General features: G+C 37.7%; 1 protein-coding gene across 1 annotated transcript in view; it reads left to right on the top strand.

The window, feature by feature from the left end:
• TM9SF3 (transmembrane 9 superfamily member 3) overlaps window positions 2,195-27,562 on the top strand; it is a gene marked incomplete at its 5' end in the record, with an annotated part of 39,391 nt that continues 14,023 nt past the window's right edge. Inside the window, 8 exon segments of the mRNA XM_021398437.1 lie at window positions 2,195-2,390; window positions 8,844-8,966; window positions 12,142-12,302; window positions 14,509-14,586; window positions 16,296-16,427; window positions 16,950-17,116; window positions 19,766-19,860; window positions 21,700-21,830. Of these exon segments, the coding sequence (XP_021254112.1) occupies window positions 2,195-2,390; window positions 8,844-8,966; window positions 12,142-12,302; window positions 14,509-14,586; window positions 16,296-16,427; window positions 16,950-17,116; window positions 19,766-19,860; window positions 21,700-21,830 (1,083 nt within the window).

A 27,562-nucleotide genomic window follows, 5' to 3' on the forward strand; every position in this document is an offset into this window, starting at 1 on the left:
TTGCTGCCCACAGCTGGATCCTTCGGCTGGTGTATGTGTTGAAGTTGGATTGTGTCACTTGCAGGTGATCTGGTGTAGCTCCAAAAATGAGAATTCCCAAATCAGTATGATGCAAAGCAGAAAAAAGTAGCTAAGTAAAACAGTGATCAATGCCTTCTTTTTTTTCCAGGCACCATCAAAAATGAGTTCACACACCTGAGAATGTTGTCTTATTCCATTAGTAAAGGCTGTACAGAGACGTAACTTAGTTTACATGTAAGCTGTTGCATTACAAGGGCTAAATTGATGTCTCGACAAGTTGTGACTGTTCTGAGAAGGGGCTGTAAATGTGTTGTGCAGCTGTTAGAAGAAGAAACAGAAGTGGTCTAGGCATAACAACAGAAAGAGGTATGGACCAACTGGTCACTTGCAGTGTTGGCAAAAGCTGAAGGGGGTGTGCTTGCGCTTTCTGCTGCTGAGGGAACTGGAACTAATTTTTCTTTCCTCCTTCTCTCCCAAAATCTATTGGAAGTTGGACAGCTATTCTGCACTAGTATAACCTTTCTGGTTTTTGGCAGAGAGGAGGAATGTCTACTTTCTCTTGCTGTGCCGTTTACTTTTTCTTTTCTCCGTTGCTGATGCTCTTTACCCTTCAGAATTGCTCCGCTGTATGTATGCCTTTCATGGCTGGTTATGTGGAACTGCTGAGTCTTTGGCCTCTGTTGCTGTTCAGAATGAAATTGGTGAGATATTTAGCATTTCTTGCGGGAGCTCGCACATACAAGAGTGTATTTTTGGAAGCAAAAAGATAAGGCGTGAGATTGAGGTGATGTGTCTGTGTAAAGGAATACATTTCCCAAAACGTGCTTGTTGAAATCGCTGACTTCAGCTTTTAAGCATCACATCTGAAGAATTTATTGCATTCCAAGTATAGCTAATTATGTCTGAGTTAACCTGTTGGTATGACAGTGGTTATTCAAAGTAAGTGCAGTTGAAGAACACTTCTTCACTTGTTAAAAAGGGAGATAGAGAGCTATATTAAATATCTCAGCTGTACTTGATGACATAGGCTAATTAACAGTTGACTTTTGTTTTCTCTCCAGTGTGTTTGGTATTTGCAAATTGGCCTTAAAATAGTACTTTATTCTTTTGTACCGTACAAACCAGGATCTGTACGATGAGCATATTTGCAGGTGTGCACAATTGCGAGCAGCTTCTTTCTGCCCGAGAAGTTAGATTGCTGCCTCCTAATCTGTTGGATTTACAGTAGAGTAGGAGTTGTTTTGGGGGTGAGAGGCTGTATGGTGATCTGCAAACCTGGTACCTAATCCAGATGCATTCAGATGCAGCGTAAGTGATGATTTCAAATCACTTCTCTCGAATTCAGGCAGTGTCGGAATACTGATAGATGAACGGTGATGAGAGCTTTTCTTTAAACAACGACCAAAAAAGACTGGTGGCTGCTAGCCAAGGACTGAGTTTTGCTGGCTGACAGTAGCTGTGGAAAGTTGAAGGTGGTTATTCCCACAAAGAATTTCATGACAGCCACCAGACTCATCGCCAGTCTGGCTTCTCAGTGAGAATGTTGGAAATGTATCAAAGTAACAGTCCTTCTGTCTGACAGTTCTGTGTTTCGGCTCCTGTAGGTATGCTTCAGTTGAGTTGTAATGCTTCCTGTAAGGCATTGCGTACTCCTGGTGATTCTGTATGTAATTTATACCATTACAAGAATGAAGAGTTGTATTTGGAAAAACGTGGTGTATCTGTCACCGTGGGTTGGTTGTCTAATTTGCTTGCTGAGACTTTGTTTAACAAATTTTGATACTTCCTTTCTCTGAGTGGAGATGCGTGGAGTTTTGCTTTCAACTGATGCATGTTTCCCCCAAACTTGTAAGAAGTTAGTTTGCAATTTCTGTTTTTCTCCAATTCTTCTCTTTACGTCTTGTGTTTCTCTTTCAAATTTGTGTTATCAACCCCCTCTTCCCATACTTCAGTGGTAGGCTCTCGGCTAAATCCTTTATTTCATCAGAAAGCAGGCCGAAAAATCCTGTTCTGTATCTACTGACACCTGAAAGATAACACCAAACTTTCTTTAAAAGTAACTGTTTATTGTGATTGAGCTTCTCTGCCTTACTAGTCGTATGAATGAGAAAGATTCTAGAATGTTTTTCATCTGCTGGGCTTCTCATCTAACTCAGTAAACTTTCTCTTTCAGTACCAAGATAAAGAGGAAGTTGTTCTGTGGATGAATACAGTAGGACCCTATCACAATCGCCAAGAAACATACAAATATTTCTCTCTTCCTTTCTGTGTGGGATCAAAAAAAAGCATCAGCCATTACCACGAAACCCTAGGAGAAGCACTTCAAGGAGTTGAATTGGAATTTAGTGGTCTTGACATCAAATTCAAAGGTAAGCATGTGAAAGCGCACATAGTCACTTAAAAACAAGCAAACAAAAATACATGAACCGATAGAATTAGATTTTGGAGTTGGAAAAGTTGGAAGTTAGCTGCTCTCAGCAGCTGGGTGTCTTTCACGGTGTTGTTTCAAAAGCCCTGCAAAGTTGCCTTCTGCTGCTGGCTGTTCAGTTCGCAAAGTTTCCATCTGTATGCCCCTTAAGGAAGATGCTCGCAGCAGATGAATGCTTCTGAAATAAATGATTACATTTTGTAGAATAAAACTAAGGTTTCTGCATATGAACGATTAAAAATATATTTACTGGGATTATTCTGTAATTACCAATTCTGAAGATTTTTTTTTTCTATGGTGTTGAATATGTCCATGCCCTTTGTGATTGGAAAGGAGAAGCAGGTGCTCAACATCTGGAAGTTCTACCCTAACACAAAGTTAGTTACTGTATCTGTTTGCTGTCTACTTTAAGATAACTTTGACTAATACTTCTATTGTAATCTGTTAGCTCTAACTTCTTTTTGCAGATACATTTATTGGTGTTAGGGACTGAGTCTTCTACCACAGTATTTCTTTGAACTGTGTTCTTTGGTACCCAAAATCCTTCCACGTGCTGTAACTAGTAGTTGCAGAGCTTCAGATAACGGATTCATTTTGTTTATATTGAATTTAACATTTGCGTTTAATCCAATTTGGAAATTGATGTGTATTGTTATATAAATGTATAGTGTTATTACTGCATCATTGATGCTTAACTGGGTAGAGAACTTAAGCACAGTATCTCTTGTCTGACCGTTTGCCATCAGAGGGGGCTTAGTTTCTGTAGTTTACAAAATCTTATCCAAAATTGAAGAGCTCTTGATTATATTTTTATTATAAATTGGGTAAATTGAATAAATAATTATGATTTTGTTGAAACTATACATTCTTCAGAAAGTTTTGTATCGCATAGGTGGTTACATCTCAGCATTAAAAGAGTTTGGAGTTGAATCTTTCATTTAAGAAGTGAGCCGTGCCTGTATAAACACCAGAAAACAGTCCTGTTGTTTCTTTGCAGGACTTACAGCCTGCTGAAAATTTTAATCAATGTGAGGGAAATAGCTTTCCTGCCAAACCGTGTAGAAGAGGTTCAGAAACAAACTGGTAAAAACAGAGAGGGCAACTGGCAGCAATTCAACATGATTGTGAAGATTAAGCCAAGCTTCTGTTGTGTGAATACAATAAGTATTTATTTTTACAGCCTGTTATGTTTAATTTTTACTCCCTTTGTCACATCTCTGCAAAGAGATTGTGTTATTCCAGAGACAAGCATACGCTTTAGATGATGTACCAGATTGAAAAGATATAAATACTGTTATGAATGGGGCACTTTCTCCATCCTGTTTGCAAAACAAAATAAGGTTTATTTCACGATTTTATTGCCCCCTCCCCTGGCTTGTTTTCTGAAGATTAGCCATGGTTAATTTGTTCCCCTCTCATTGTCAACTTTTTGCTAGTGCTCTACGAATACTAGATCTGTAGGAGTACTGTGGCAGATTGTGCTGGTCCTCACTGCTCTGCACTTCCTGGACATGTCTTTTCCTTGTGGACCTGGAGGTAGTAACTTGCCTATCTAGTTTTATAGTGGAAGTGCTGATGTGATGTCAAGGAAAGGAAATGAACTTTTCTGAACTTCAGCATCTGGTTGAAATGCTTGGAAAAATTTCTTCTGCAGAGGTGGAAAAAACCTGGAGCCTCTGCTGTCCCAGAAGTACGTGCCCTAGTCTGGCTTATTTGTGAAGCTTGTTCTACCTGGGAGAACAGATGAAGTAGAGTGAAGTTTTGATTTATCTTTCACCTCCTCTCATGACCACTTTATAGCCTGTAGTTTCATGTTCATCCTTCCAGAACGTTTTTCTGCCTTTCTTCTGTGAATACAGTCTCAAACACTTCTGTAAAATAGTTTCATAATGGAGAAATTAATGTGTTTATTTCAGTGATACTCGTTTAACACTTTGAGAAAGATACATAATGCCTGTTTTCTTACGCAAACGCAAGTAGAACTTCAGTGACTCTGAACCTTCACCTCCTCAACACAGAAACTGGTACCATTCTGATTTGGCTAGGAGAGGTCTTTTGCCATGAAGACAGGTTTATTCCAGACTGACAAGAATTCAGAAGAGAGAAATTGCTCTGGTTCTGTACCTTGTGATTTGTTTGATTTTGATGATGTCCCTGCCAGTTTAGTACGTCTGTTGCCTTCCATGGTTCTTAACAACAGGTAAACCTGTTTTCCTTACGTTTTATTTTCCTTTGAGGTTAGTACTTCCAAGTTCTGATTCACAGCTCCTTGAGCTGGTGTTTTTACACAGAAAGCTGTAGATGTTTTTGAAGTATTCTTTATGGTGAAAAATTGAGGGCACTTTCTCCAGGGCTTATGGTGCTGGTCTTCTGCCCAGATTATTTTCTCATGTGCCTTTTTACATCTCTGTTTTACTGGTCCATACTAGTATCTAGTTGCCCTGCTGTGGCGTATTCTAAACAGATTATGCATAATGTCATTCAAAACAGGATATGAATGAGTATAGTAGAGTAGAGTGGTAGTTGTTTTGTTTGGCTGTTCTTGGATGTTTTAGTCTTTGTAAGTGTGATTGATAAGCTAGTGATACACATGTGGAATTCTTCTTCTATGTCCTATGTTAATATATATATTTTTTTTACATTTATTTAGTAGCCCATTTTTACTCTTTGTGCATTGTTAATCTGTATGGGACTCGCAGTGAATTCAACTCATAAACAAAGTGGCTGCAGGTCAGATGTTGTCTGTAAAGTAGATGGTATATGTTAAGTGTTTGATGCCTAAGCCTGTGAGCACATGCAGGGAAGCTGTCTCTGTGCACTTCTGGTATTTTTCCCTGACATTCTGTGTTCTCAGCGTCCAGCAGCTTCTGTATCAGGAGGTGGTGTAATACTTTTAGTGTTAGATCCATGAAAGGAAACCTGAATGGGAGCCTACTCTGTTTTACTCTCTGTATTTATTTTTGTTTCAGCTTTCAGAGAAACGAGCATAAATTCAGTGTAGTTATTAGTACTTAAGCATTTGAATTGACGTCCTCTATACATTACATCAGAGACCTAGTGAATTATTAAACATGCTAAACGTTGCCATCATAGTGACTTCAATTAGAAAATTAATTTTTGGTATTGCCAGTAATCAGTAATACAATAACGGTTAGCAAAAATGTGTGTAAAGGAGAAAGGATTTTTTTTTAACATACTTAAATTTAGCTCTTATTTAGAAGTGATGCTGAATAAGTGTTCCTCTGAATGAGAACTCCTTGCCCAGGACTTCCCTTCTGCATCATCTCTGTGGCTGTTCAGGATGATGTTCAGTGTTGTACTGGGAGATGGTCAGATACAAGATTTTGTATGGTTTACATGTCTGAATGAAACCTAATTGATCAGACTTTATAGAAAACTTGAAATCTGACATAAGTGCACCTCCTCGGTCTTGCTTTCTTGTCTTCAAAACTTCGTTATTGTGGTACTGATGTCAGTGAAGCTGTATTGTTTAGCAGGCTTATTTAAGCAGATGTATTGTGTAGAGGTTGACATCTATGACTACATAGTAGCTATCATTAAGTTTACATTCCTCTTGTAACCATGACTTTGATAAAAAAGTATCTCAGAAAGACAAAGCTTTTGATCTGGTAAAGCCGAAGTAGTCTTCAGCTCCCCCGGCTGCTGCATTCTGGTCTTATAAGCTACTTTCAGTTAATCATTTCACACAGCAGACTTAAGCTTAGCAATCGAATCCTGTTCTGTAACTAAGTTATATTTTCAGCATTCTCAATGGCTTGAGAAAGGAGCATTTATCTTGGTTCCCCTTGCCTCTTCTTCCTGGAGGAATTGTTTTGGGAAGGGACGGAAGGAACTGTACAGCATAGTATGACTGAGAGTGAAACGTATGCTATTAAAATCACACATCAGTATGTGAGCTCTTTCTAATAATTGTACTGGCTTTTGTGTACGTGCACTAGATTAATTTGTCATGGTTGATCCATAGCTGATTGTTATATCACTGTGAGGTCTTCTTGGTATTCTAGATACTGGGAGGAAAATCCCTAAAAATGGAGGACAGCTTTTTGGTGGCATGCTGCTGTCTGCATCAGTGTAGTCCTTTCCCTTCATGTGATACTTCAAAGCCTTTTTTACAGCAGCAGAAGACAGTATTTACCTCCCGGAGGATTAAATGCAGAGTGACACACTTCAGTTAGCACAAAAAGCCAATTCCTGGGGTCTGAAAGCTCGTGGAGGGAGGAACTTGATATTAGGTTATAGTCCGATACTAAATTTATTTTAGTTGATAGCCACAAACAAAGGCTTCCATATGCAGGCTAAAATGGGGAAGATCTCTAAAAAAGAGTGTATGTGTAGTTCATGTTTTAGTTTAATAGTAGCACTTGTCCTTCAGTGGTTGTCCTTCAGTGGTGCTGGTACCACTACCATTTGTGTAGCTGTATGGTCAACCACACAGGCAAGATAGAGACCTGGCCCCGTACCACTTCCCCCAGAGCAGGCTTCTGTGCTCTGGTGCTATGCAGTGCTTCATCTAGCAGACTCTATTGGTTTATCTTGTTGAAGTATTTTCACCCTTATGTTAGTTCATAGGATTCTTCAATACACAGAGGTCAAATGAAAATATACTATGTGAGTAAAATTTAACATCAGAAAGGGGTTATTACTGGAGTATAGTATGGGGCTGGTGGGAAGTGACAGTAAAGTGCTAGGTATTTGGAGAGAGTGAATCCCCTACTTAGCAACAAATCCAGAAGGTTGGCATTTGCTTCTTTTTTTTTAATTTTAATTGATGTCAAGTTGACTCAAGTAATCTGTTAAAGTGGAAAAAAATGCCAAAGACTTTTTTGTTGTTGTTGTCCAGAAAGTATTGGATCCAGATCAGCAGAGGCATAAATGGAAATTGAGGCCTGGATTTGTGAGTCTGTTTAAGTTGCGGTGCCAGTTTTAATGACTTACAGCTCCTAAATGTACCAGTGTAGATTTTGGGGGTGTAGCCTGTGAATGCTTAGTCAGAACAGTCAGAATGCTGACTAGAATGGTATTGTTCTTCTCTTTGTTCCTGGCCTTCTAAGGGACTTCAGAGCAGCAAAATATTTATTGCCTAATATGTCAGTGTGGAAAGTGGTTTTTCTCATTATGCACATGAGGCTTAGAATACACTCATCAGATCAAGAAACAAAAATGGAAAAGATAATGTTTCCATAAGAAATAGCAGGAGAAGTAGCATCCAGAATTGCATACAGGCTAAATAGCCAGGGGTGCTGTTTTCTGCAGGGTGACAGGAAATTACTCCAACTGTGTAGGACTGCTGAGTTGGTTGCCTGCTGCCCTGCTTCTCCAGGCCCTACATCAGTTTTGCTTGACCAGAGATACTGCCCACACTTCTGTTTTCACTAATTGTTGTCATCAGAGAATCTATGTTTTGTATTGGAAATACTCATCAGTGCTCTTTCTGTGCAGGTAATTCAATTTTATTTTTAAGCTTTATGTTTCGGTAGTTTATGGGAGAGTTCTGAGGCCAAGCTTCAGTACAAAATAGAGCTTTACTTTGGGTATCTACTAGAAGTGGGTCTCAGTTCTCAGTGATAACAAAAGCGGAAGCAGGAATTTATCTACGGTCAGTTTATTTTGTACTTCTGGAGAGTGAAAACATTCTCACAGAAGCAGCTGTTATTTTTTCATCTCTAAATCCATTGTTGTGCGGGTTCTTGTGCGTGTGAGTCCTTTTACTGCCTCTCACTTGGAACGGAAATTGAGGCGTGAAAGCATGGTTGTTAACTGCATTACTTAGGAATTGTAGATGCTGAAAAAATAATTTCCTGGCTTCAGAGGATGGATTTATTTTATTTCCTAATGCAGCCTCTTATGCATTCTTTGCATTGTTCCTACTTTTGTTTTCTGCCTTCTTTTCTCTGCTTCTGTTTCTTCCTGGAAATGGCTCAGAACTTTACAATACTTTAGTTTATAGTGACGAGTGTTCCTAGTGCCAACAGGGACAATCAATGAGCCTGAGAGTACTAAAGAGAAGTGTTAATGTCATATACGGTTTTGTGTATTTGTTAATAAAGTAAAAGCATTCTCATTATCTGTCCAAATAATGCTACTGTCAACAAACGGATTTTGATCTTGTGCAAATAAAATAGCACAAGGATCCTTTGAAACCATTCCTTATCCAGTCGATGGGAAGCCTCTTTATTTGGAAGAGTAGAATTACATAAACAATTGTGTAATTGCTTTAACAGTTCTGTTTTGAATGTCCTTTTCTGTTACCTACTTCAGTGTAGCCAAGAGGTGTCAAAGACTCCAGCAGTGCCCATTCCTCGGTCTGCTTGGCTGCGTTCATTTTGAGCCGGCTCTTTAATAAATCATTAACAGTGCTTTAATTTTTTTGCAGATGATGTAATGCAGACTACTTACTGTGAAATTGACTTGGACAAAGGAAGAAGAGAGGCCTTTGTGTACGCTATCAAAAATCACTATTGGTACCAGATGTATATTGATGACTTGCCAATATGGGGTGAGTGATGCATTGCATTAACAACTAGATTACAACTACAGGATTACAGCCCTCTGTGCTAGTGTATTTCTTGGAGTTAGCAATGACTTAGCTTCCTTAGAAGAATGTCACAAGCATGTAGAATTCATGTAACCAAGTAATACAAGTAAGTTGAAGGATTATTGCTTTAAAAGAAGAGTTGGAGGACCAGTGCTAATGAATGACACGAACAATGAAACAACGTTGTTTCTCAGGCACCTCTTAGATAGTACTAAGTTATTAGGGTTAAATCCTTCTTTTAAATTTTCAAGTAAATGGTAATTGGGTCAGAGATAATGTCCATGTTAGTTTGTCTATGAATCACAATTTTGATACAGTATTCTCAACGTTATTTTGTTAATTAATAACACAAAAGCTGTTAGATGTACTTTTATGGTAACTTAGTAGCTTTTGACCGCTTTGCATATGCAGTCTATGGTTATATGAAAGTTTTATTTGACCTGTTCTTATACACTTCTTAAAATTACTCTTGCTGAGTTTTATTAATCTGATCTGGAAGTGCTTGTGTGTTAAAGCAATGTAGTGTGCCCTTACTGCATTGTATTACAAAAGACCTTATTGTGGTCTTTTAAACTCTCTAGTTTTGTCCCTCCCTTGTACTTCGGTCACATTCCTAGTAAAGAATTGCTCTGCATGTTGCTCTTGTCATTTTATGGTGATAGCAATAAACCAAACCTCCAAACCCTAACCTCTCCATTGTAAAAGGGAAAGGAAAAGCACCAGGAAACAGCACTATGCTACAGTAACATCTTTGTTGCCTGTGTTGTGAGAAAGGTGTAAAACCCAAAAATAAACAAAACCCCACAACACCTATGAAAAGACAGTTTGAGCCTGATGGCTTGTTACCTTTGATAGCTAGTATGCAAATGATGCTACCCGTCATTATCCATTCTGATAGAGGCTGGGGTCTTCAGCTCTTTCCTACAATTTTAATTGCTTTTGGAAAGTAACTGGCTGTTGAGGCATGAGTTCCAGCCAGAAATGCTGGAGTCTTATTCGTTCATCTATTAGTCAGGAGGGCTCTTCTTTTTCTTTTTTTGTTTATTTCTTATCTCTTTAAAAAGAGGTACATTAGAGTGTCTGACAGAAGTAATCATACTGTCTTCGCATCTTAGTTTTTTTTTTTTCAACTGAATTGCATAGTGTACGTAACTGCTCTGTGGCTCTATGGCAGGCCTAATTCATCCATGTGGCCTTCACTGCTTTTCTTGTGCTGCTTCTTGTATGCTGTTTTTAAAAAGCATCCTTAAATGACAGTTGTTGCCCCAGTATCTTGTTTATGGTTTTGGCCTTTCAGAAGAGGAAAAACAAACAAACTTTCTAGAGTAATGTCAGCTTTAGACTGCTGATGAGTGCTAAGCTGGCTCCTCTGTACCACTGTGTGACTAGGTAGTCTTCAAGACTGTTATTTTTTTTCTCCAAGACAAGTTGTTCTTATGTTATTTTGGAACTTCTTTTTCTTCTCACCTCAAATACAGAAGAATGAGAAGACTTACTGACCTTTCTACGCACAGAATGTTACGAACTGAACTGAAAAATGCAATAATGTGAATAATCTGATGTTTTTAATGTTCTTCAGTGGTATGCTTTGTATGCACGAAAAGTAATTCCTAGTGTTACGGCTTACAAACATGCAAAATCTGGGTATCACCTTCAATACGACATTAAGAAGCTGGTTTTAATACCTTTGTTTGGAACAGAACCACATCTTCAGATAGGTGGTGGCTGCAGAATTTGTGCTACTGAAATGCAGCAAGAATTCTGTGGAGAGTTTAAAGAAGAGGATTCAGACTGATGTTAAAAGTTAGCTGAAAATTCTAGGCAGCTTCTGCTTAATTTTGATCTTGAGGGAGATCACCCTCTTCTCTGAGCTCAGCTGGTTAGTCTTGTAACATTCCTTCTGTCTCTGGGCAAACTTTAGTTAAAGTAGTGGTTTAGGTTCTTCGTGGTTTTCCACCCTGGTAAGGCTTACTAATGTTAAAGCCAGTGTGATGTATGCATGATCATTTAAATTTGAAATGATCCCTAGGAAATTCTCAGAATATCCAGTAGAAAGTACTCTGCTGAAGTCCAGGTATAAAATACCTTTCATTAACTGTTTGCAACTAAATGTAATGACTTCCAACGGCTGTTCGAAGGCTTTGGAAGCTTTGTGCTTTATTTTCTGACCTGAAAAGGGCAACCAGCTCTTCCTAAGCGCATTCAGATACAATTATTCTGTTTTCTATTTTCTCCTGTGTTGCTATCCCCCAATGGAGTGGCTAGGCGTAACTGTTTTTTGCCATCTCCTGAAGTATACGGAGCTCTGTATGAGTTCAGTCTTTCAGGTATTGGTTGATTAGAACGTCCTTTAAGTGGTTTGGAGGTTGGCATTCTCATTATTTTGCTAATACCATGGGAACAGGTGGTACTCCAGGTGTTAGGCTGTATGGCATAGGCATGAACTGGGACTTGTTTCATATGCTTGGCATATACAAGGCAATTCTGGCAGATGAGCCTGAGTGAAAAATATGACGGGAAAAATACCTCCTTGAAAATTAAAAAACACATAAGTGCCATTTCTTCACACACCTGCTTCTTTGTGAGAGCCTTTTTCACGTCCTTCACCTACTTGCTCTCTCGCTCTCCTCAACTTTGTATATCCTTGAGGGAGAGATCCTTGAGAGCTAGAACGTGTGCTGAGGGATCAACTCAGGAGAGTGCTATGAAAGCAGAGTTTTGTAAAGAAAGAGAATTGACTGAAGGGAAAGACTGAACAAGGCGATGGGAAGGTGTGAAAGTCCAAGGCTAAGTTGCGTTCATACATTTTAAATCTGTATTCAGCTAGTTCTTTATCTGGTAAGAAGTACAGATAAAATTAGAGGAATTGTTAATTCACGTTTCTTACTCAGCATTTGTAGCTGCGTGCTGTAGTGTTATAATGCCATTGCAAAACACTTCTTGCAGGTAACTGTGATTGAAGGTGTAGTCCAGGTATTGCATTTGAAAAGAAAAACATAGGGTCTGCCGTGTTCTCTTTGCTATAGTATTATTGCTTTCTACCTGCCAAAACTTTAAAAATCTATATTTTTGAACATAATTTTATAATATTTGAAAAGCAAACTGGGATAGATGCTTACACTTGTTTCCTCTGCAGGCATTGTTGGAGAAGCAGATGAAAATGGGGAAGATTATTACCTTTGGACTTACAAAAAACTTGAGATTGGTTACAATGCCAATAGAATTGTGGATGTCAATCTGACCAGTGAAGGAAAGGTGAAGCTGGTACCAAATACAAAAATCCAGATGTCATATTCCGTAAGTGCTCTGGTGATGCATGTGTCTGAAAAAACTTTACATGGTAAAAGAGTTCAAAAATAGTTACTTGTATACCTATGTAGTGGTGTAAAACTATATTAGAGGAAGATGTCTTACCTAATTCTACTATTTTTTTCATTTCTGAAAAACTTTGATAGGTTTAATGAGAGTAAATGGAAAATGAAAATGATGATTTTTGAAATACTTTAAACATATCAGAGCTTGTATAACCTGCAGAAAAGTGTTCTGTTAGGAAAGCAGGGTGTCCCAAAAGACATGGAGGCTAGAACTTTTAGAGAACCCCAGAGCAGCTACGTATTTCCTTAATGCTTGGAGCAATGAGTTGCACATCACAGATTTGAGCTGGATTCTGAACTAAGAGCAAAACCCTCTCTAAACATTTGTATTTTGTAGGCAGTTAATATTAATGCTTTTTTTATTTCTCCAATTGCAGTAGAAATTTCTGATTTATATAGCCTCACAAGGTTTTCTCTGAAGCTTTCTGCTTTTCTCTTGAATTGCTATGATAAAAGGTAATGAATAAAGAATGTTTTCTGGCCTGTGTTAATGAGTGAAATGTTTAGATTTTCCTTCCTTGTTTATTTGATCCATTAGACATTTAAGTCAATTCTCTTACATTATCCATACACAGAAACAAGTTCTTAATGCATCAGTTTTCTACAGTGTGTTAGCAGTAGGTGTCAGTATAAGATCTTACTTCAGAGTATATTCTTGCTACTATTATGTTTGTCTTATATGGAACAAGTCATAGAGTTCTAAGTACAGATAACTGTATTTATCTGTGCTTACTCAAATTGTTTCTAGCAGAATTTATAGTAGAAATTTTTTGCAATTTTCTGTTTCAAATACCACCAGCATTGTGAAATTTATATGTTCTGTTAATTTTGAAGTGGACAGCACTGAGTAGCTGTCAGTAATTAGAGTGACATTAGATGTTCCTTTTAAATACTTGTGTACAGAGCTCAAGACTTAACTTTACATCTCTTTTGGCACCTTGTGCTACCACATTAGCAACTTCATCAGTGCAGCTGAAACTTCTAAATCCAAAGTAGTCCTCTGTGGAGCTTGTGGAGTGATTGATAGCAGCAATATGTGCTGCTATCATGTGATTGTGTGGCCATAAATGTATACTTTTCCATCTGGTTAGAGTTGATCATTGGTGGATGAAGTTAAGATCACATTGTTCTGCAAAGATTCTAGGTGGCAGCTTTTTAGCTTGCAGTTTTAAAAAATGTAATGTCTGTCTTTAGGGTCCAGCTTGATCCCTTTTATCCACTTCCCTTCCAGCCAGTTTGTATCTCAGTTTATGCACTTTTCTTTCTTCTTGGAATCTGTTTTACATTTCCTCTTGTATCTTCTCATCTCCCTCATTTCTGCTGAGCTGCCTTTTTCTTTGACACTATACTCAGAGAATTTGAGTATGAGAAGATGGTGTCACTGAGTACCAGTTTGAATGCGTGGCAGCAAAACAGATATGAACTGCTGTGGGGGGAGCAGAAGTAGAAGTTGTTTTAATTGATTAATGCAAGGTTGGTAATGTTCTCCACAAGCCTCTTTCCATACAGCTCAGTACATGACAGTGGTAAGAAAGAGAGCATGCAGTCAGCAAACAATTCTTAGAAAAATTCCACTGCTCTCCAGCACATCTTTCTTAAACGTGCATAAACATACTTTATGACATTTTTTTTTAAATCTTACACAAAAATGATTTAAGAAAATTAATAATTTTACTAATATATACTGTGGAAAACCATCAGCAATGAACTATTCATTTGACAGAATGGAAAATGGAGTTACTTGGATTTTATTTTTGGCACCACCAGTGTGAGTATCTCTGAGTGCCTTCTGCAATCGTGAGAAGGTTTTGTTGTACTTGACAGGTAGAAGTTTGCATCTTTGATTGGTCAGACAGAGATGACAGCTGAGAGACTGGAAGGCTAATTCTCCCATTTCTAAACATGCCCAGGGAAGGTTACATTTATAAAGCAAGGTAGCTGATGTTTGTTCTGTGTCTGGACTGTAGATCGCAGGCTTTAAGAGCATTGGTATTGCTTCTGCCCAAACCTGTATTCATATTGAAGAAAATCTCTGAAGTAGATTATTCTAAAAAATGTGGTTTGGTTTCGTTGTGATTTTAGCTGAATGTATTATAATAAGCTTCTCAGTTGTGAACTTTTCTCTTTAGGTGAAGTGGAAGAAGTCAGATGTGAAATTTGAAGACCGATTTGACAAGTACCTTGACCCGTCTTTCTTTCAGCACAGAGTATGTACTGTACTAAGACAGCCTTACGAAATGCGTCTGTTAGTTGGGAAAATGTAGTGGAAATTTTTATGGCTGCCCCCATTACTGTTCTTCCAAAGAGGGAATGTAGTGGGGAGACATTTTGAAGCAACCAGTGTTAAACTTACCCCTGTTTGTTGTGTTTGTTCTCTCACTGTCTTGGCTGTATTACTTTTTTTAAATTGGATTCTAATTTTAGGTTCATAAGTTGTCCTTTTTATTGAAGCAGAGAGGTACCATCATGCGCTGTATTGTTCAGCTTCCTGAAATTGCCCATCACCTTGCTGTTCTGAACATCAGACCAAAAGCTGGTGTGCAATTTTTAGAAACAGTACTTGTTTTTTTTTTTTTAAACACAAACATGAGCTCCAACAGTCGCAGCCAATCATAAAGTGAACGCTGGGACTATCTAAATAAAATTTCCCGCAAATACTTTGAATGTAACTCTTTGAAACACTGGCCATCAGATAGCCAACAAAAAGCTTAATTATGTTGGACTCCTTAAATTCAGTGTTTCTGTATGGTAAACTTTTTGTGAATTAGAAAATTAACTTAATTGAAATAGATTTCTAGCATTTAAATTGCAGTAGAGTAAGCAGTATAGAAGCTTTCTGCATAGAATCAGGTTGATCTCGCATAGAGCTACTAGCCAGTGGAAGGTTATTTTAAAAAATGAAGTAAAACAACAAATTGTCGAATTATTTCCACTGTTTATTGTTCCTCATGTCTTTGAAAAGGTCTGTAGATCTGGGTCTGTGAGGTTTTCGTCTCGTTCAGCAACTGCTGAAGGAAAATTTCTCTCTAGTAGGTCTTGTGAAATTTAGTTCTTGCTAGTCTGACGTAATGATGCAGGCTGAAGCCTACTGGTACTGCAGTATTAATTGTGAGGTGTTCGGAGACAATCAGGCAGCTCTAGGACTGCAGGTTCTAAGCGATAGTTCAGTTACTTAAATAGAATGGTTCCAGTCTTCTTAACTGCTTCAGTAAATGTCTGTGTGATAGTTTGAAGCGGGCTGCAAATACCAGGGCGGTTCAGGTAAATGCATTCACATGCTCAGAAGCAGTCTGGTTCTAGAGACAAAACTGTGCAACTCCACTGCTTGTCAGCTGAATAACTGCAGTTGTTCCTGTGTACACTTCTTGACTGAAGTAAATGGAAAGCAAAATGATGATCCTGGTTGTGATGGCTTAAGCCTGTCATTGTGGTTTCCTTTAGGGTAGTATGCTGAACTGTGCTTCTTTCTGAAATTAGAAGATTTACACTCTGTTTGAGCTTAGTAAGAAAACAGAAACTGTGCTTGTTAGAGGCAGAATAATGCTGCTGCACATTTTAGTCCTGTGCAGAGCAATTGTTGATTCCATTGATTTTTGTAACCTGTGAACGTATCTTTTACCAGGGTAAAGTTCTTTAGTAAGGCAGCAGTACACTGTGCCTTTACTTTGCTCAGTGGAGCACACATGGAGTTGTTCAGACTTTGCTGGTGCTTAAGTAATTTGTGATAACTTGGTCATGAGGAAGTTCAGCTGTTGAAAAGTTTTATGTAGAGTTTCACAGGCCATTTTTAGTGGGACATTGTATATACTGTGGGTTAATGACAAGCTGTCTCGCTAAGCAATCATTTATCTATATTGAAACAGATTTGAAACATGTTCATGGTTCTAAATCTTCAGGGTATGTTTTCTTTTTGTAGATCCACTGGTTTTCAATTTTCAATTCTTTCATGATGGTGATCTTTCTGGTTGGCCTAGTGTCTATGATATTAATGAGAACTTTGCGAAAAGACTATGCAAGATACAGCAAGGAGGAAGAAATGGACGATATGGTAAGATCCGCATTAGCACTTTTATTTAAGACATAATAGTTTCTCTTCATGTGTTCGTTGTGTTAACTGCAATTGGATGGCTTTCTTCAGTAGGACATAAAACTCCCAGTGGATGTTTTGAAAATATTACTGGTTTTCTTTACAACATGCTCCTAAGCTGCAACCCAGAATTCTGTCTCTTGTTGCTGTGTTGATGTTCATATCCACTTAGATAAAACGAGATGTGTTCTGAGAACGTAACAGAAGCCTGCACGTGCTTCACTTCAGAGGATTTTAGAGACAGGAAGGGAATCGAACAGATTTTACTGCATCTTGCATTCAAGTAGTATTTTTTGTTATCTTAATAAGCATCTGAAGAGTAAATTTCTCTCCTGAATGCGTCAAATCTAGGAGAAAAGTCATCCACTTGCAACTGATTTACTGAATTAAGTCTTTAATTTGTGCCTAGCTTGTGTGTTTGTCTAATTATGATAATGTTTAACTATGATAAATAGACTCAATTTTTTTTGTTGTTGTTCCTAGGACAGAGATCTGGGTGATGAGTATGGATGGAAACAGGTCCATGGAGATGTTTTTAGACCATCCAGTCATCCTCTAATATTCTCATCACTTATTGGCTCTGGTTGTCAGATTTTTGCTGTTTCTCTTATAGTCATCGTTGTTGCAATGATAGAAGATTTATACACAGAGTAAGTGTAATTGTGTGGTGCTTCCACATATAAATGCTTAAATGAACAAAACAATTAAAAAAACGATAGTTCTGACTGCCTTAGAAAAAAAAATGTTCCAGAGTCTGTAGGAAATAATCAGTAGTAGTGTTTTGGAGGAGTCTTTTGAATGCTAGTGGAAATTTTTTGTAATCTGATCATGTGATTTGGTCTTTAACTTTATGGATTCTTGCTTTTTTACATGGTATATTGTGAAACTAGTTTGTTCTTCTGTGGTATTGCTGATAGATCATTTGGGAAATAAGTATTTGAAGATGCATGTTTCACTCCTGCTTTTATCTAGGGTGACAACATATTACTGTATTGCACTTTTTATTCCACTCTGTCATATAAAGATTGACTTGCGAGCTTACTGTGTTGTGAATAATCCAGTTTTCTACTGACAGTGCATTAAGTCGATCTAATCCACAAGTCTCAGGATTGGGAATTGAATCCCTTACATTTTTTCAAACAGGTGACAGATGCCACTCAGCAGGTGTTGCATTGCATGCTGAACCTGCAGTAGTAGGTGGTCTTTGGTCCAGACTGGGGAGAACTTTCTTAAACAGTACTCCAGTTGCAATTTAAGATACCAGTAGTGGTTCACCTAGTTCTCTTCCTTGCTTTCCAATCAGCTTGAGTTCTTTCGTTGTTCTGGATTGTATTCCTCAGTTTCTGTAGTGATTATGTTTTGAGTAACGAAGAGAACTGTATTTCTTTGTGTTCTGTTTTCCCTTACGTATCGCCTGTCGCCATTGGTTTTAACAAGTTGTAGTACTTCTGATATACCACTAGAGAGAAATCTTGTTATTGAAGTTAACTGCTTTTTAATGGCATGTTTAAAAACCTACTCTGTGGTCGGTATCTTGGCATATTTTCATTTTTCATATGATGCTATTGCCCTTTGTGCCTCCTTGTCTATATTTCTACATAGACTTATACACATTTGTAATTACACAGCATGTTGTTGCTTTAAGAGAGGGAATGAAGCAATTTCAGAATGCTTGCGCGCTGTAGTGAAGCTGTAAGTTGGTAATAGCAATTGTAAAATGCAACAGAACAGTAATTTAAAAAAATGTGTGTGTACTTAACCTTTTATTGCGACAAGTCTTTATGTTACTTTAAGTGAATTCTGGGTGTATAACTGACGGCTTGACCAAACCTGCACCAGAACATTTGTACGTTGAGGAAAATAACAGTGCCATTTGAAAAATGCCATAAACAAGAAATATGGGAACGATTGCCTGTCAGTGTTCTTCAAGTCTATTAAAACTCTTAAAATCACGCCCCTGATGCCATCATCTCTTGATGAAATTGGATCATGCCAGCTACTCATTTATTAATAGTGATTTGTGTTTTGAATGATTTTGCCATTAGAGTATTTTAAACATAAGCGAGTAAGCTTGAGAATAAGAAATGTTGAGATTTTGGTTTTAGGTGAGCATCTGCTGGTTGCTTTATAGGTAACTAAGATTTATGTGCATCGCTTTAGACTGCACGGTCTCCTGGGGTTTTGCACATATTTCCAAGTTGGCTTAAATTAGAACGACTGTTAAAACTGGTTTCTGTCTAGCTTTCTAAATAGAAAAATAATAACTTTCTAAGCTAGAAATCTTGCTTATTTGTTAACAAGCAAATGTTAGTGTACTGCTCCTTTAATGTGTGTGTGACCAGCAGGTACTTGCTTCGTTCAGTTGTTCCAGTCATGGAAGCTGGTTGTATTAAAGGTGACTTCTTTGATTAAGGCAGGCATCTAGCAATTGTTCCTCAGAAGGCAAATTACCAAGTCGAGAATCTCTCAGAGCAACTAACTGGGAGCTAATACAGCAAACTGACTGAACTCTTTCTGCTGCTGCTTGCAACCAGAGTGGCAGAGGGACGTGGGGAAATAGCTCTCTTCACAAATGACTTGCATCTTGCTGTTTTTAGAAATCATTTTAAAAATGTGTGCTGGGATGGCTTTTAAAGTTTAAAATTATTAGCTTTGGGTGTGAAGTTTCAGAAAATATGCCAGAGTGAGTACTTCAACATTTAACGAGGCGATAGTTTAAAAGTGACCAAACTCTTCTGATTTGACTAGTCCATGCTGATTGTGGCTTCAGTATTTATAGTTTCTAAATCCAATGTTCTAATTTTCTGTAAGGTGAACACTTTCAATCTTAAAAGCTATTTCCTGATGGATGGCAGAAACATTGTTCAGAATCAGTCGATTTTTTTAACACTGACTTTTATGTTAAGTAAAGAGTAACTTTTATCTGCAGTAGTTGAATCTTACACTTAACGTATGTCAGTTAAATAATGCAGTTCCTGATACAAATCCAAATGCCAGAGTATTTTGGGCAGAGGTGAGATTTTGTACCTGATTCCACTGCAAGTAAGTGCGCAATAGGAAAGTATTTTGTATGTCGGACCCGTGTTTCCCAGATTGAGTTATACTTGACCAGAAGCTTCAAATACAAATAGTTGTCATTTTTATGTAGACTTTACAATTTATGTACTTGCTTTTTAATTTTCAAATTACATAAAAATGTAAGATAACATAGTACTTAGTAAAATGTGCAAATGTAGCCTATAAGCTTTTCTCTAATACTGTTTGCTTTTCTATTTCATTTACAAAATCACTTTTTGTAGGAGAGGATCAATGCTTAGTACTGCGATATTTGTTTATGCTGCAACATCCCCAGTGAATGGATATTTTGGAGGAAGTCTTTATGCTAGACAAGGAGGTAAATTGTTTTCATGTTTCAACATTTTCATTACAGTGTTTTATGGAGAATTTATTTTCTGATTTACAGTGATACAGAAGTATCTTCATGGAGTTACATCATTCAGCTGGAATCCATTAGGATAGTAATTATTTTGAATATATCTTACTTTCATGTTCTTTATTCCGTATTTGCTCTGTTTTTTTGCGTGAAGATAGCTAAACTGATTAAAGATAATAAGTACTAAAGAGCTATTAACAATTGTATTGTCTATTAATTGCTTGCTATAGTCTTCATACCGTTGTTTGCCTCATAACATCCACAGAGTGTAATAGTTTTTCACTCTTCTGCAATTTATGTTGTCAGGCAGTTCATGTCATCTTCTCCAGGTGAATCCTATGTAGCCCTCCTGGAATGGTACTGGGTGGTTTGTTTAGTAACGTTGCAAGGATGAGTGTATGATGAATGAGCCCATTCATTATGAACAGGGAAACTGTTCATAGCATCTTTTTGGAAGCTCTTCTGATTTTCAGTATGTGTTCTGATATGTACTTAAGTTCAAAATGAGAATCGGTAGAGAGCAGAAACCCAGTCAAATTGACAAAACAGTTTTGGACAGCCTGTGTTCAAGTGCTCCTTACCACACTTCTCTGAGTTATGGCCAGTTACATCCTTGGAGTTCTTCTAGCTTCATCCATTCCCTACTCTGCAGTAAGAAAATAAACAATATCTGTTATCCTATACAGTGCTTTTGGAAAAATAATTCTGGTGAGGTTGCTAGCATTCAGTCTTAACTTCATTGAAATCCATTCTGAGTTTGGAGGTTAGATATCTCTATATGTGTGGCCTACGTGTCAACCTAGTGATTTGCAGAAAAACAGATCTAGGTAAATCAGTTACTGATCTAAAATAGCATTCCATGCTCTGAAGTTTAGGTAGATTTGCATTTTGTTTCCAGATCAAATGCAGTAGACTGTGAAGTGCAATTATATTGGTTTATGGTGAAAACGTGTATGATGGTCTTGAGAAGTGTATGCTGTCCTTCTGACTGTTTTACATTTAGTGTACACTACAGAACCGCGTATGTTGTATGCACTTTAAATATATACATTATTTAAGAGCTTTACAAAGTGAATACATACAGTGAAAATTATTAAGGTATTGTCCAAGAGGTGCTTTGTTTTGAAGCTCCTAAGGGAGCTCTAGACAGTAATAACTACTGACAAATGTTGTTCTTCCCCTGATGTGTGGTGTTTAGAAATTGTTTTCCTTCTAACTTTTCTGCTACTGAAGAGATCTGAGTTCTGTTTTTGCTCTGTATTTTGCTTTACACCCAGGATAGCCAGTTGTTTAATGTGTCCTGGTTGCGTGAAGTCAGCTTAGCTGGGTTGAGACAACCTGGAGCAGGTGCTGCCTGAAGGTGGCTGTACTAGCGAGCTGGCTGCAGAGCAGAGCTCTCATGCAGTGTAGCCATAACACGGAGTGTGAGCAGGCTTTGCAGCAGAGACAGTGCCGGTATCTGTCACTGCCTATCTGTAGCCTAGATATGTGCTTATGTTGCATACCCCAGTTTCTTTGGCCATTGTTGTCAGCGCATGCTGTTCTTCAACCAGAACATGCTCACACCACATCTGTTTTTTTTTTCACGTGGCCTGGTAAATGGATTAACGTACTGTCTCACAGAAGTTTCCAGAAGCCTAATAAAAGTGGTAGTTGGCTCTTGTATCCTTGCAGTTTGTTGTTACTTAACTCTTTCATCTTTTCTGGGGAGAAGAAATCAAACTTCTAAATTCTAGTGAGCCTGCTAGTATTTTGTTTAGAAAGTTCTTATCAATTCCATTGGAATGTTCCTTCTTACAGGAAGACGATGGATAAAGCAGATGTTCATCGGAGCTTTCCTTATTCCGGCAATGGTGTGTGGAACTGCCTTCTTCATTAACTTCATTGCCATCTATTACCATGCTTCGAGAGCTATACCATTTGGAACCATGGTGAGTCATTTTAATGGAGAACTTAAAAACCACTGTAGACATGGGAAAACTAACTTCTAATCAAAATACAGTTGTGAGTCATAGTTTTAGCATTTCAGTTACAAATTTAATCTGGGAAGGTTTTAACGTGCTTCAAGTATAATTTCTTTTAATCATAACGGATGCTGATTGCCACCAGCAGGCCTCTCTCTGCTTAAAATGGCGCTTCTTTGTGCTTGTTCTTCATTCTGTAATAATCTTAAGTACAAGACTGGAAGTTAGCAAGTTGAATTTTCAACTGGATGACAAATGCAAGCTATTTATAAACTAAAATAATCCAAAGGGAATCCAGGTAGAAATCACTTCCAAGTTATTGGAGTCAAACAGGAAAAAAAAAAACAAAACTGAAATTTGAGACAAGAATTCCTGAGGAGATCTGGGTTTGAGAAAAAGAATCACTGTTTTTACTTTCTGAATAGGTATTTAGTATCCAGTTACGGTCTTGTGACTGTGTGTTAACCATGTCAATTGAAGAACAATGCTTGTTGGATTACTTTGGTATTTAATCAATGTAATTTTTCTTGTTTCTTGTGGCTTTTGTCAGGGTTTTTTTTTTTTGTGCTATTGTTGGCCCTTTCAAATCACCTGAAATAACCCTGTGAGTACAAAATAGGAAATAATAACTTGGCACTTCAGCAGAATTTCTGTTTGGACTTACGAGGGGTGTTATTTCAGAGCAGAACTTTTTAAAGTTGTACTACAAAATTGCTTTTAAAAATTTTATGCAGTAGTCCTTCAAGAAATACTAAAGGAAGGCTTGTTATCTTTGCAGGATCTGTAGCAAATCATAAAGTGTAACCTTTTTCATAGCTCCCTTCTCTTTGCATCAGATTTAGTGAATTGTTTGATCAGAGAGATTTGAGTAGCTGTGGATTTCTTCTTAGATTGTCTGTCACAAAATGAAGCTTATTAACAGAATTTCTATCTTATAAATTGTAATATTAGAGATACAATCAAATTCAGTATATGACTGAAAGTATTTCTGAAGAACACATTGTTAAATAATGAATGTGGTAGAAATCATAAATGGTAATTAAAAAGAGAGAGACAATTCTCAGTTCCAGGCAAAGGCTTTCAATAACTTTTTCCTGATAGAACAGTGATTACTTTCCATGTTTGTGCTGATTATATTTTCCTATTAGGAGTATTTTCAATGTTCACTAAATTACCAACTTTTTGCATTGATTAATTGTTATAAAACTAAGTACAAAAATCAAGTTAAAACACGTTTATAAACTGTTCATTTAATTTTTCTGGTTTTCTTCTTGAAGAACTTAGGCTTTGGTTGTGTTCGTATTAATCAGTCTGTGCCTCAAAGGAATATCACATAGTTTTTCCTAAGCTTGCAGCCATATACAGTTTTGTCAGAAAGGTTTATGACATTGATCATTGACATGTGCAAAGGGGATGTGTTTTACTGCTGAGCAAGCATTTATGATATCACATTTCTCACTTTGTATTCCCATTTGGAGCTCAGAAATGCTGAGGAAAGGGAATTCCACCTGCGCTGATGTTTGTCTTGTAAATCTGTTCGACTGATGTGTATTTTAAGATCATGGAAACATGGACGTGCAAAAGCAAACGGGAATATAAATCTTCAAGGGTCACTTAATCAGGGATGTTAGGGCTCTTTATACATGGTGATTTTAACAGTCTCAAGGTTTTATGAGCGTGTTTGAATCGTTATGACTGGTAATAAAACTTCAGTGGAGTTAGGAGACTTTAGTAGGAGCAGGTTATGAATTGGAAACTTCATCAGAATAATCAACGCTCTAATGAATTCAAATTAACTAATGGAGCTGGCTGTGAAAGGCCATGAAAATTGTTTGAAATTACCGTGTTATGCTGTGGTCGGAAGTCCCTGGGAAGCTCTCTACGTATATAGATAAGATACCTGTGCATCTTTTCACCTTTGTTTTTAAGGTAGAAAATCTTCCATAAGTCTCTAGTGTAAACTTGCTGCTGCTTCTGTTTTGCGGAATTAAAATCTCTGTAAGCTGAATACGCTAGAACTCAGAAATGACTTACCTACCCTGGGATATCTTGAAGCTACCCGCCTTGATTTAAAATTTCTGGCAGGAATTAAGCACTTTCTTCAGGACTGTCAAAGTGGAAAAAGCAGAAACTGAATTGCTGAAAAGAGTCACTGGGCTAAAAGGTTGCTAAGAGACTGTGCTTTAATATGACATCCTGTGATTTGCCCTGTTTGGCATTGCTACTTGCAAGTGAACCACAAGGTTCACTTCTCTCTGCCTTAATTCCTTCCTCCAAACAGATTTTTTTCTGTTAGATTTAAGCAAGGGCAGCTGATGCTGTCGAAACCAAGGTAAGGCAGTTGATGTGCAGTTGCTGCATCTTGATCTGCCTGCTATCTGCTTCTCTGCATTTTGTGTTTAAATACTCAGAATCATCGATCCCTCCAGGACCGTCATACACCTCACTGTTGTTTTAGTCTGTTTTGAACATCACAGCTTTGTCCACCTTGAATACCTTTTTCCTGATGTCTGAGATTGTCTCAAAGGTGTGGCAAGGACTAGGAAGATCCGCAGTTATTTTCTGCAGTGTTTCATCAGTGTTGGAACTGCCTTTAGCCCTTTTGGATGTTCATGCCAGCTATCCTGTGGCAAACTTTGTGTAGTACTTGGGCCTGAGCGAATGCTTAACTTCTTCACTGGGACATCTTTCAGTTGCCCTTCCCTTCAAAATGTAGTTTAGAATGTGACACGTTTTACTCAAATATGGGAGCTTTTTAGAACTTAATGGTTTAAAGCTTTCAGTACCCTTAGCATTTCAAGGAGATATAGAAGTCTGTTTTTTCTTTCATCTCTTCACCTTTATACATGCTCCTTGGGTGATGTTCCGTTCTTTGTTCTTTTGGAGCCCAAAATTGTTTTAAGTTTTTGTTTGTTCGTAGTATCTCATTACTGTTGAATGTAGAATTCTTCTGTTGTACACCTTAGCGTAGCTCCTATTGTTTTTGTGAGTCTTTCCTGTGTGTTAATCATTTTATTTTGTTGTGTTTGAATTATAAATGGTAAATAGAGCATAGGGCAATTAAAAATAATTTTAAATAATAGCAAGTGAAGTGAACTCTCTCTACTTTTGGAAGAAATATGATGGTAGTTCTATGCAAAATTACTAATTAATGTGGAATCTCTACGGAGTATACCATGGTAAACCTCCTTAATTCTGACATTTCACAAGCTGTGACTGCTTACCTTGTTCTGCACGTAATGCATAATTTAAAGGTTCCCGTTAAGACTAGTACAGCTAATGTAATATTCTGACTGCAGAATCCAAGCAGCTTGAACTATTTGGGTTGTACCATTTTTGTTTTGTTTGGACAGTAGGTTCCTGTGTGGCTAGCATCTCTAGTGTGCATGTTTAATGATTTAATTAAATAAGGTTATTCTCAAGCTATTTCTCTTGGGATCAAGAAACGACTCTTTGCATCTTTTGTACTTTGCTGAAACTAGAAAGAAGTGTTTTCTCTGACAGATAGCTTAATCTGGGCTACAGCCATCCCTGACTGCTTTAAGGTGAAATGTGTACTGGTTGTCACTGAAAAAGGTGAACGTGTTAGCACCACAGATTTTCGTTCATTGAACCAGATCAGGAGATGAACTGGCTGAAACAAACGTGCCTAAAAATAGGGAAAAAATCTAGTTATATGTGTTCAGCAGATTGCTTCCTCACATTGCTTGAAAGTGACTGTGGAGTCCTTGGTCAAAACCAGCCTTTATGTTGAAATCAACACAGCTTAATACTTCTGGCTACATTTTTTAACAGTTCTATTTATTACTCAAATGACATCCTACACTAGCAATTCGGTTGTAATAAAATTAAAAACAATTTATTTTGAAGCTTTCTTTTCTTGCTGTGTGTGATGTTTTGGCTGATTCCACGTACAAAACTTTCACTGTGCAGATTCATTACCTCTTATTCTGGGGGAGGGTTTCACACTGTCTAAGGGTGCAGTTCTGGTAAGTGACAGGAAAGATCAAGCTGCTGCCTTGACAGTTAATTTTTATTGCTTTTCTCCCTTGTACATTAAGCAGTCAAGGCACCACAGTCTGCCGGTTGCTGTTTAATATTAGATATGCCCATAAAAATTTTAATTATCACCTTTGAATGAAGTTTAATCTACAGTTGTCAGAAAATATGAAACACATGGCACTCAAACATAAATTATTTCCCTCTCAACAATGTTTCCTTTCAAATAAGGAGAATCGAATTCTGTGCCTTCAGTCAAGGGCAGTAAATATTCTTTCCCTCTTAAAATAAACAAACAAAAGGTGTGCAGAAACAAAGCAAGCTTGGTGAGGTTGAGGGTTTCTCCCGTGACAGCTACAATCTGTGTACTAAATCACGTAGTCAGGTGTGAAGAAGATATGTAACAAAAATGCAGTAGCTGAAATAAGTGTGTCATAATGCAGTATAGTGGTAGAAAAACTCACGTAATTTGCTTGCATTTATATGAATTATGGAGAGGGTATGCTTGTTTTTTTGATGGAAAACTGGTCTTTCAGTTGCAGTAGATCTGCTGTTCACGTAATTTGTTTTCTGAAGTGGTGGTGAACACTGCTCTCTGGATGAGTCTCTTAAAAGACTCACTAAGATCTAATTCCTGCATCTCTGCCTGTTGTGCAACTGCTATTATTGCTTCTTTTTAAAATTAAAAGAATAAAATTGCTGGTCCCACTGGAGGGGTGCTTCTGTGGGAAAGCAGAGCAACCTCCGTTGATCCTGACTTCATTCCCTCTTATTGTTTGTGATGATGAGATGGAGCTGTGCTGCTTTTACTATTGTAATCTATTGTAATCTCATTCTTTGAAACCTGCAAGGCAGAAATCTTTTTTCTCCTCTTAAGTTTGTCTTTTTCTTTTTTTCCTTTTTTTCTTTTTTTATTTTTTTCTCTCGAGAGCTGGTTTGCCCCCAAACAAACTGTTTCAGATTTGGCTTTAAACTCTGGGTTTAGGAACTGCCCAGCCTGCATTGTAACTACCGTGGTAATCTGTGGCAATAGGCAGTACCTGTTCATTTTGGGAGAAGGTAATGCTTTCACCTCAGATCTGAAGTAAATAGGATGTCAGAAGTTTTAAAAAAAAGAAAAATAGTTATTTCTGGTCATTTGTCATGTCCGAAGAATGTCAAGAATGAAGAAAGTAATTTTCAGCAAGCGTCTGTCTAAGCAGGTAGGCTACCTTGAGGTCAGGCAGTGAGATGAAAGCAAGAGAGAAGGTGCTACTGATATTAGTGGTGTGTTGATTGTAAACAACACCAGTTGTGCTGATCAGCCTTCTAAGACCAGCAGGTTGCTGTCAGCAGAGCAATGTTGTTTGAGAAGGCTGAATATTCACATCTTTATCAGCTAGCGCAGCTTGTTAGAGGCAGGTAGAAGCGGGAGACATTGCTACACCTGCACTGTGATCTCCCCTTGTTCATTTTGTTTGCCCACCCTTGCACTGCAAAATTATCTCAGTTAATTTTTAGACTTCTTAGTGGCTCCAGAAAAAAAGAAAAAAAGCACTCTAAATCCAGGTGTTCTCAGAACATAGTATAGCATTAAGACAAGTGGTGCGTTGTACTACTCGCTAGATTTCACTAAAGGTTGTAGCTGTTCTTTCTGAAATCTGTTCATTTTTCGACCAAGTACAACAGAATGTATTACAACGTTTTCAGGCATGTTTTGG

Source organism: Numida meleagris, chromosome 5, assembly GCF_002078875.1.
Source record: "Numida meleagris isolate 19003 breed g44 Domestic line chromosome 5, NumMel1.0, whole genome shotgun sequence".
Classification (NCBI taxonomy): domain Eukaryota; kingdom Metazoa; phylum Chordata; class Aves; order Galliformes; family Numididae; genus Numida; species Numida meleagris.